The following is an 11,215-nucleotide window of genomic DNA, read 5'->3' as shown; positions in this document are numbered from 1 at the left end:
GATTACTTCACGTATTTTATAGGATCTACCGTACACTGCAAATCCCATATGACGGCTGCATTTATTTTTTTTTTTTTGAAACAGCATGATCCTGACTTAGCAATTGTAACTCTCAACATTCCTGCAGGGCTGCTCTGCAGCTAGCTCTTCCCTGGCCTTTGGCCTTCCCTGGTTCCTCTGTGGACCCTCTTGCCCATGTATGGTACCTTGCAATTTTTCTTTGGGGAATAAAAAACCAAATGAGTAAACAAGGAAGTTTAGTTTAGCCTTCTGCACCTAAGTTCCTCTTTAAAAAAACCCAAACAACCAACTTGAAGAGACCTACCTAGTCAAGGTAGAACACTTTTTATGTTCAAGGCAGCTCCACTTTCATCAGTTAAATTCCCACTTGAAGCAATGCAGCTGAATAAGAAGTCCTATTCACCTTTTCCTTTGATGTTGACACTGCTGTTTGCACACTTTCATAGTGAACCAGAACAAGGAGCTAGTTTCTTGAAACACATGGTCATAACCAAGGAAAATAACTATGCATCCAATTTTATAGCAGTGAAATTATAATGAAATAAAAAATTCTCTTTATCACATCTGTAACTGAATTCAAATGCATCTCTCTCAATGCCGTTCTTACTACTCTGAAAAAGCACATAGAAAAAGCATGCAAGTGTATTTTATCATTTAATAGAAAAATTGTATCACCAACAGCACACCGGTTGCTTAACAGTTATCAAGTGCTGTTCTAAGAATTAATTTTACAATTAAAGAGTATAAACCTAAGTCACAATTTTAAAAAAAAGGCATTTATACAAGTTGTTTCAAGTTGCACATATCAAGGGAAGCAGCACCACAGCTTAATGAGGAATAAATCCCATCCATAATTTAAACAGCTAGGAAGAAGTTATTTCATACCAAAATATACAAATATTTGTATCAGTACCATACTTATTAATATACTTCAGAGAAATCTAAATAATCCAAACAAGTGCACCCTATTTTGTTTCCTCATACTCATTGTTTCATAACACTATTTTGCAGAGTTCTTTGCAACCTAGCTATGTTGGCATCCAAGGCTGCTAAGCTATTCTTAAAGTCCTCTTCATCTCGAGAAGTAAATGTTGAGAAAGAGGATGCACTCCACTCAGACCTTCCTGATATATCATCAAATGAAATGGAACTAAAATCAGCTATTTCACTGCTTTTTTTCTGAGAAATCTCTTTCGGAAATAGCATTGGTAGGTGAGGGTATGTACCAGGCCAAGGTTGGTCTGGTTTATCTGTGAAGTCTTTTGCAGCTCCACTTGGAGTGCCTTTTGGCCTCATTTGGACTTTGTCTCCTTCTGGTTTCACTTTATCTCCTGTAACTTCAAGAGTGTTTTCCACAGTCTTTTTCACGCTGTACCCAGCACTTAATCTATCCAGAATAGTTGGATCCTTTGATATCTCACATTCGTTCTGCTGCACAGAGTTTGAGAGCTCACAGCGGTAGTCCAACATCTCACAAGCCCCTCTACTTTGAGGTAGCACACCAGTTCTTTCAGAGATTGGCTGCTGTTTTTTAGAGTCCTTGCTAGTCAATGGAATATAAACGGTCTCATCCAGCTTGTTTTGGTCACCTAGTAAAGTCCCAGAATCACTGACTGTTTCTGCATCTGGCTTCAATGAGCTTACTAGTATCCTGGGAGCTGATGCTCGTTCTTCTGAGAATGTACTGTTTATTTTACTTCCTTCAGCAGCAAACTTTTCATAGGCTAGATTTTGCATTTCTAATTCTCCACTTTTATTTGAGAACTGAAGTTCTGTGTCTGTCAAAATATGATCCACTTCTAATTTTTTAAGGTAAGTCATTACTGAAGTACTCCCAGGAAACAGATCAGGTTGCATCTGCTTTTCATAGTCTTCCAAAAGAGACTTCGAGAGACCTTTTTCAGGTTTGGGTCTAATGTTGTCTACTGTGAGGTCAGACAGAAGCTTGGTCATACTGCCCTGCAAGGTTCTGTTAAGATAAGACGATTAATCAGATTTAAAAACAGTCACTAAAAAATAGTTAAAATTTTTATATAACACTAAAACATTAGATTTATCAGACTGCTGCAAAGTTACAATTCTCCTTCTACATGTTGTCATAAAGTGTAGTATACATGTAAATCAATTCCAAATTTCTTCAATTTCTTTCTTCAGCTCAGCTCAATGGGCCTATAAAGTAACTAAAATAACACAACCCATTGAAGTTCTCAAGATTATTCCCGATTTACCTGCTTTAAGTACTACAAAATGAAATAAATTGATGTCAAGAAACTGTCAGAAAGCATATAGAAACAGTTATCAAAAATCAGTGAGAAATTTTTTCTGAATTATTCTTCCCATTGCATCTAAATAAAAAAATACATTAAAAGAAATAATTCTTCTAATTTTCTGCTTTGCACATCAAAAGAAATGAACACTTAAATGCTTACATATATAGTATATACATATATGCACGTAATAAGACATCATTATACTACCATCTGGTGGTCAGTGTAGTAGTCACGAAAGTGTGTATTATGCCTACACTTCTACTAAAGAACTTGGAGTGCTGATTAAAAATATTCTCCCATTCCAAACAGTATCAGCTATAAATAACACAGACAACAGTTTAACTTCCTGTGCACATCACGTCCAAACAAATTTTATGTACATACCACTTTGCATGTGCAAAATGCTATTTAGGTCTCCCAGCTTGCCACTATATTCATCATAAAAGACTGTGATGAAATAAATTCACAGTAAAAGTCCTAAAAAATTGTGAGTAACACCACCTTCCTTCAGTGATCCAAGAAATCCCACTTCTACCCATAATTAATATCCCAGCATAATCTACCTCAAATGTGTGTACAATTAAAGAAAGGACTGCTCATTCCCATGGAAAGAGCTTGCTGTGGGTCCTGACGACAGATCTTTCTGCAAGTTCTCCTCAAATCAATCAGACCAATTTCTGAACTAGTGTAAAGAAAGAAAGAAAAAAAAAAAAATCCCTCCTTAATTCAGGTTAAGGGTTAATTTCCAAATCTAGAGCTTCAAGGGAAATATCATTAGGTTTTCAGGTCCATGGAGCTCCTTATCAGCAGGTCTGCTATTAAGAGTTAAAACTTTGCACAAGTTACAGCAGATAGCATTTTACTTTACAATAGAACTCAAGTCGTGGAGCATGGCAACTCTGTTTTAACAAAACTATAGCACCATTGTAGCAAAAGTAACTACAAAGAGAAGTTTTAGCCTACGTAACCTCCTACCACCAAGATACTAAGATTACAATATTCCAAAGTACACGGAAAAAGAAAGAAAGAAGAAAAAAAAAAAAAAAGAAAGCAAAGCACTGTCAAGAAGCAATAAAAAAGCCAATAAGCCAATAGTACCTGGTTAATTCACGCAGCCTGTTAACTTCTGCATCACGCTGACGTAACGTTATGCCCAAAATCTTATTTTCTTTCTCTGAAGCTTCCAGCTTAAACTGAAGGCTCTTCACATTTGCTAATGCCTCTTCCACTTCTAAAATGCCAAGAAGAATTTACCTGATATATTTAAGTTTTACAACACTAAACGAAGAATAAACAAATTCAAAACATGTACCAATCTTGAGTTTGGTGGAATGAATGTCATAATGCTGTTTGTTTTCAAGCAATTCTTCTTCTTTATCTTGAATGTCTTTTGCAAGATGTTTATTTTCTTCTTTCTGACTTTCTATTATTTTAAGTAGTTCTTCATTTTTAGCCTGCAGTGACTCAAGGCCTTTCAGTGATTCTTTCAATTGACTCTGGAGCATCATATTCAAGGACTGCAGAGAAACTACTACCAAAAGTAAAACATAAAAAGTTTAAGCGTTTTGTGTGGTACAGTTGAATTTCTAAATCAAATTCAGTTTTTAAGTAATCTTCGTAATATGAATTTTGCTTACAGATAGAAGAACGGTTTTTTTCAGGCAGCAAGATAAAACTCAAGCTTTCTTCTTAATTATCTAATATGTTATCTTCATTTTAAGAGGCACATAAGGAAAAATAATCTGCTCAGCAGCTGAAGAGCTGAGTGTCACTATGTGGAGTCTACACAGGCACAACAATCCGTGCAAAAGTAGTTGCATGATTAGACCCACAGCACTTAGTTCAGTTGCCACTAAAGGCCACAATACATACTGTTATTTTTTATTTATATATCTACATCTTCATTTACATATACAGACATATAAAGCTTTAAAAACGGCCCTAACAAACATCATTCTTTATTAGTACTTTACATTCATAGTTGCAGCTCTGTCCAGATGTCTTACTTCTTTCTTGTTCCTTGAGTTGCTGGTTTAATATTCTTAGTCTCCTAAATGTGAATGGTGAAAAAGCACAAATTCAGAAAGTTCAGATTAAGTACAAAACTACTGCATTTTAAATTAGTTTGGTAAGAAGTTGCTACTGAGAATTAAATGTCACAGAATGTTTCAGAAATATAAAAAAGTTTTAATAATGCATTTTTCTTACATTCCTATACTTCTTCAACACAAAAGACCTTTTGCAAGTGCTACCCAGTTATGTATTTGAGAGCTCCCCAGAAATGAGAGACATTTTTGCATTTGAGAATACACTACAGAAAGAATATAAGCAGGCTAACAATCTTGATACTGCACTTTTCAGAGAGAATGACGCATTGATTTACGACAAGAGGGCATAGTCTGAAACTGCGCCAGGGGCAGTTCCGGCTAGAAATGAGGAGGCATTTCTTCACAGAAAGGGTCATTAGGCATTGGAATGGGCTGCCCAGGGAGGCAGTGGAGTCACCATCCCCGGAGGTGTTTAAGAAAAGACTGGACGTGGCACTGAGTGCCGTGGTCTAGTTGACATGCTGGTGTTAGGGCAAAGGTTGGGCTCGATGATCCCAGAGGTCTCTTCCAACCAAATCGATCCTGTGATTGATCCCACCTAGACAAAGGCCCTATCATGATGTAACTGGTGCTACTAAAACATGAGTATTAACTGAAGTCTTGCTCTGTGTTAACTATTTACTTTTAAACGATATAGACTTACCATCACAGTTTCTAATATATAAATACTAGATAGACAAGAATGGAAGGGCTGTAACACTTAGACTGTACTGATGATAAAACATGCAATTTAGAACAGAGCAGTTAAAGATGCTTTAGGCACATTTGCAGTAAATACAGAATCACGGCTGAGTTACTAACCTACGCAGCTGGGCATTTTCACTTCTGAGAGGCTGTAAAGCCAGTGCTATTTCAGCTTGTATATTTGTACTTCCCAGTACAGCTGGGAGCAATGATATGCAGTCTTCTATTTCACTCATCAGCCTTAACATTTCCAAATCATCTGCAGAAGAAAAGACCTCATAAACATCTAAACCTTTAATATGACAGTAATATTTTATATGCAACTAAGCCATCTAGGAAATGTTACAATAGTATCTACTTTTTTTTTCCCCAAGAAAACCTCATCTTCATCTTAACTATATTTATTTAAGATTTTTAAGCTTGACTAAGAAAACGATGCTTTAGGTTCTTGATAAATCACAACCCACCATCTCTCCGACCAAACTTGGTGGGATTGCTGTTGCAATCTGTGTGCACTACTCCCTTTCTCAGGGGAAAACACTGTATATGAAATGAGAACAATCTTTACCTTAGCTGTTATGATAATGTTAAAATACTCCAAAAATTTTTTTAATACTTATCCAGAGTGAAACATGAAGCCATTACAGTTGTGGAAAACCACTCAGGATGTCACATATCATCTAATACATACAACTTCCAGAAACTGAACTGCTCGCTCATTTAACACATCTTGTGTTATTTGTATGTAATCACTTTACTGGACAATGAAAATGACCTCACCTTGATCTGTTATCAGTGCTCTGAGCTCTCCCAGAAGATATTTTACAGTCTTAACTTTATGAGCTGTTTCTTCTGGACTTTCTTTTCTAGATTTTAGACCTTTCTTCACCAAACTTGTCTTACAGCCTGTGTCTCTCACTGGGGCTATGTCAAGTACATTCAATTCATCTTCTTCGTTGACCATGTCCTCACTGTGTTCTTCAGAAGTATCCTCCTCCTTGTTACTTGACGCATTATGTTTTGCTGGACAGTGATGATGGTGCTTCTGTTCAGTCACGCCATTCATCATTTCATGTGATTGTAACAGGGCCAGGTGAGCTTGTATGCATCTTATCAAATCTGCTTCTTTTATCTGTTGCTCACAGTTTGAGGTCATCTCTCTGCCAGAAGAGGACGGGATGAATGTAGGCACTGCAGAATTACTTGACGGTATACAAGGGATCACACTAGGGAGAGAAGTGGCAGACTGTAGTTGCGCAGCAGTGGTAGGAGCAGCAGAAACTACCGGGCAAATCCCAGGTCTTCCCATCTTTGGCACACTTTCATTGCCACTGTCTACAGGAACATCCTGCAGAAAGAATATTCATATTAAAGAAAAAATTAACATGATTTTTTTTAAAATCTTCAAAAAAAACAACCAACCACCCCCCTTGTCTGACTCCATGTAGTCTTGATCATTCTTTGCAAATTATAAAAATAACTACAACTCATCAATCGCATAATTATCCAGTACATTAAGGAGTAATTAAAAATTAAAACATAAATCTGGTTTAGTTTACCTTTATCTTAAATGTTATTGGCAACATGAAAGCATAGTTCTTTTTCAGCTGTTCTGTAAACAGAAAACCTCAGCAGTGGTTTGTTTTTGGTTTTTTTGCTTTATGAACACTCATTCCTTGAGTCAAACCAGAACAGCGAATTAAAAAATAAAAGACAACACTGTTACCTTTCAATATTTTAAGTAGATGAATTTGTTAAAAGTCAAGGACAGCACTAGCTACACATGGACTGCCTGCAGATGGAAGGTAAGTTTAGCCTTACAGTTTCAAGGTGCAAGCCCTTTACCACATTTCCAAGGTGGCAGTTGGTACTTTCCATTAGTTCTATTCTATACCCTGAAATACACAAGTATTTTAAAATGTGGCTCTAAGATAATAGACAGTGTCTGCAGAAATAATCAACTTGATCAATGGCAGGGAAAAGCTACATGTAAGATATGATTTCTTTTATTAGGAGTTGGTTAATGATCCTAATGTGCGCTACTGAGAATGTAATTATCAACAGTAATGAATACTTTCCTGCACCTTCCATGTTCACTGTCCATTACAGAATTCACCATGCAGAAACAAGCAGCCAGTTGAAATGTGTCTAATTTCATTTTTTGTTGTTTATATAAAATGTATTTTAAAGAGCAGTATTTTCTGTCATTATTTATTCTGTTCATCACTATAGTTTGAAATACGCAAATTTTTTGTTTAAGAAAAAGTATTACATAACCCCAAGAAAACCCACACACTTAAATAAATATATAAATAAATAGGCAGTGCTAATTGAAAATGTTAATTAATAGTCAGAATCAAACATTTACTTACTGACTGAGTTGATAAAGGATTAGCTGAATGCTGCAGCAACAGAGCTGATGCGGAGGCAGGTAATGGATAATGAAAAGCTGTAACATTTTGACATCCTAAAAGAAAACAACATGCATTGATCAGGGCAATTTTGGGCAAAACTCATATAGTAAAATAACAAGTTCTACAATAATAGTTCCACTAACCATGATTTGAGGTAGGAAAAGGAGTTACGGTAGGAATTTTGTTACTTTTCTGTGGCGGTTGGCCAGTTATCAGAGACATCTGAGTTTGCACATGCTCGCACAGTTTCTGATGCATCACAGGAGAGTGTTGACTGCAAGGCACCTGAATTGGTTGAACCACCTGATTCTGTGCCGCACTGGAAAGTTCTTTCTCAGTAGAAGGTGTACTGGATGAAGCAAGTTTTCCATTCGATATTGACACTATAAAGAAAGAAAGAATGAACAAAAAACCCAACTGAAGTTATCTGCCTTCTCAATCTACACAAACCCATAGTGTTGTCAGGCAGGCTCCGGCAGGTTCCTTTGAAAAAGAAAGCCAAAAGACCCTATGGCCTAAGATTCCAGTCAGATTTTTACTCACCAGCAAATAAATCCATATTTTTTTTCTTCCAGACAGAGCAAGCTAACCCAGCTGGACAGACAGCTGTCCTTGAAGGAAGCACAGGATTTAATCCTACAGAAGGCCAGTTCTAAAATACAATTCTTAACATCTCCGCTCAGCTGCTTCCTATGCTTTTAAACCATTCAGAATAATAGTTTATTTTATGTTCTGTAAACAGAACAAATAATAAATCAAATAAATCAGATCAAATAAATAAATAAATCAAACCTAATTTATTTATTTGGGTATAGTTAAAACTCTGTATTTTTACAGTGCTGGAAAGGTATCAGCTATGTGCTCACCTTCTACAATTCACAAAATAGACATTCTGCTATATACCTAGTCTACAGGCACCATCTGTCTACCGGATTAGAAACCACACAAAAGAAACGGGGTGGAGAGAGGGAGAAACACTAATAAAAAGTGAAATATTTCACATGAGAGCAACTCAGCCTACAGCACTTAGTCTACCTTTCCATTTAAGTGCTCTGGTCGCTAAATCAATTGAGTTCTTATTATTTATTGCAACACTTTCCTGTTTCCAGAAACTGATCTTCGAGAAAAGCCTGGCTGGACACTTAACTCCAGGACAGTTTATAGCAGTGTATCCCAAACAGAGACCAAGTACTGCAATGCTTCACTGTCCAAGAAAAATGGGGCATGGGTATTATCATTCTCCTCCACACTTCCTACCAGCTAAATTTGATGATGTTGGTATTTGTAAATGCACTCAACTTTCTTCCTTGTACATGAAGCTCAAACATTTGTGAATTTTAGTAATTGTTTAGTAAACATTTAAGGTTTGTAAGAGGCAATGAGTAAGATCTACATCCTTTTGTGGATCCAGCCCTGGATCATCCTATAACAAACAACAACAATTATCTGAAACCTTGTTATATCTCAGTAACTTGAGGAGTCTCACAATATTGTTTGAGAAAGCCCAAGAAAGCCCACTTACCAATTTCTTTTCGGACATGGGAAGGGGTAATGTTTTTTTTCAACCCTTTCTTCTTGAAAGTATTTCCTTTGGTTAGCAAAGGCTTGGAAGGAATTTTGACAGAAGTTGTTCTCCCAGGTTGTTTATGGATAGTCTCCGTTCCTAGTATTAGTCGAAAGGAAAAACTAGTCAACAAAACAAATCAAAACAGTCTTACAAAAACTAAAAATGTAACCGAAGTTTTCAATAGGTACAACCTGCAGCCTCATTTTGCAAGATATTCTTCAGTAAAGCTGCACAACGGTCAAGTCCGTTATGAATAGTATTGACCTGCACAAAGAATACTGCAGTCAGAAAATGAGTATCACTTTTCTTTCAGTAAAGCAAGATACTATTTTAGAGGGAAGTGTTCCCACTCTGTCACCTGAAAACGAACAACTGATAACCAGCAAAAACGTGTCATTTTCCATGTATTATTTTGCAAAATAACTAAATTGTCTTGTTGCACACGTGTTCATTTGCTGAATTTTATGTTTTGATAATTGCATGTATGTGTTTTTTATTCTTATTTCTGTGTACAGTTAAGCTATTATCTACAGTCTATTTCTATTTTGGAGATAATTGACTCAGCACTACACAAAAAACAGTGCTGCAGCACTGACAACATACAATTCACTCTTTTCAGCACAAAACCTAACAAATATGGCTATACTTCTGCCAGGGCCAGCCCTCACCCATGAACAGCATAGTCGTATTCGCAAAATATATCCTGTGCCTTAGTGAGATCTGCCAGAGCCAAACTCACTGCACACAAAGCCAACTTGCTTGTATCTGCAAGATGCACTATAGACATTCTTGCTAGCTTTGTAGGAGCTATTTCTAGTCCAGATGCAGTAGTACCTAAATTATTATTCAAGGTATTCCAATTTCCCTTCTCTTTAGGTATCAGGGATGACTGTATTAAAAAGTCATTTAATTACCTGATTGTCGGAGTCAGTGGAATAGAGAGAGTATCCAGACTCTACATCAGAATAACATCCTTTTCTTAAGCCAAACCTTAAAAAGTCAAATTCACTGTTTATACCACCTCCTTAATACACAGCAAAGGAAAAAATTTATTTTTATTCAATAACAGCAAACTAAAGTAAACCAATTTTATCAAGAAACAAAATAACCTTCTCTTTCTGAAAACTTTGCATTGCTGCAACAAACATTTAGCAGGTATTAACAGCTTATGTCAAAGAAGAATTTAGTCTTTACTCAACAGTCTTACATACGGCTAGTAACAATACAAATTCAAACTTTTATAAATAAAACACGCAGAGAAAGTCAACTCTGTATTTCTACAGGCAAAATATCTATTCAGTTTGTGTCTGCCATTCATGGGCTACTTAGAACCTGTCTGCACTGCCTTTCAGCTAAAAACGTTTTCTGATTGAATTTCTGCCTAGTTGTAAGGTATGACAAGTATAAGGTTCCCAAGTGCTCACACATACACTCAATCTTAGGTAGTATTCATGACTAAGGTCTTACTGTTTTCTTCCATTTGTTAATTTAGCTGCTCCTGTTAGCCTTCCAGAAGACAGTACCTGTTGATTACAGAAATATACTTTGATTTTCATGAAGTACTTTCACAATATAATTGAAGACTACCATTGCCCACTAATTGCAAGAAGTTTTGCTGAGGTAGATGAGTTAAAGGTAATTTACAGCTCTCAGACCAAGGAGGGGGCCCACTGCTGCCATTAGGGCCTGAATCTTGCAGTTTTCATTCCACAAAACATGCTTTTACAGCATGAAGCTTTGTTAATTTCCACAGCACTCTACAGATACAGTAATTCGTTTAATGACACGGTCAAGGGCCGACATACAAACATACATCCCAGACTGAAACCAAGCTCGATAAATACACACTTGAACTTTAGGGATTTTAAGAACAAACTACGGTCATAGCAGAAACCACGGATACACCAAGGTGGAAGAACCCTTGAACAGAAAGCTTGCTGCGGTGCCCCTTACCGACACACATAACCCCGCCGAGCCCTACGGACGGGGCGCTGGGCTAAGCCCAGGAAAGCAAAGGCACCCGGTACCGGCAGGCCCGGCGCCCCCCCCGGAGTCGTTACGCTGATTGCCCAGCTCCGCACTCAGCCCCCTCACTCCTCTCCGAGCAAATCAGGGGTCTAATAAGGCACCTAAAGAGAGGGCTGAGACCCG

At 37.1% G+C, this 11,215-nt stretch overlaps 1 protein-coding gene across 1 annotated transcript; it reads right to left on the bottom strand.

Annotated features, from left to right (window-relative positions):
* Positions 1-1,005: 1,005 nt before the first annotated feature.
* On the bottom strand, positions 1,006-10,088 carry CCDC14 (coiled-coil domain containing 14; the record flags this gene model as incomplete). The annotated part of the gene is made up of 11 exons (XM_009702673.1): positions 1,006-1,990; positions 3,390-3,522; positions 3,604-3,822; positions 4,265-4,341; positions 5,201-5,342; positions 5,864-6,431; positions 7,456-7,550; positions 7,641-7,880; positions 9,020-9,160; positions 9,256-9,328; positions 9,979-10,088. Coding segments are annotated over 11 exons (2,783 nt in total), but the record flags the coding sequence as incomplete, so codon positions are not given.
* Between the last annotated feature and the right edge of the window lie 1,127 nt (positions 10,089-11,215).

The sequence above is a fragment of the Cariama cristata genome, unplaced genomic scaffold, assembly GCF_000690535.1.
Source record: "Cariama cristata isolate BGI_N322 unplaced genomic scaffold, ASM69053v1 scaffold35826, whole genome shotgun sequence".
NCBI lineage: Eukaryota > Metazoa > Chordata > Aves > Cariamiformes > Cariamidae > Cariama > Cariama cristata.
The sequence above is the reverse complement of the archived record's forward strand: the minus strand, read 5'-3'. Positions and strand labels throughout refer to the sequence as shown.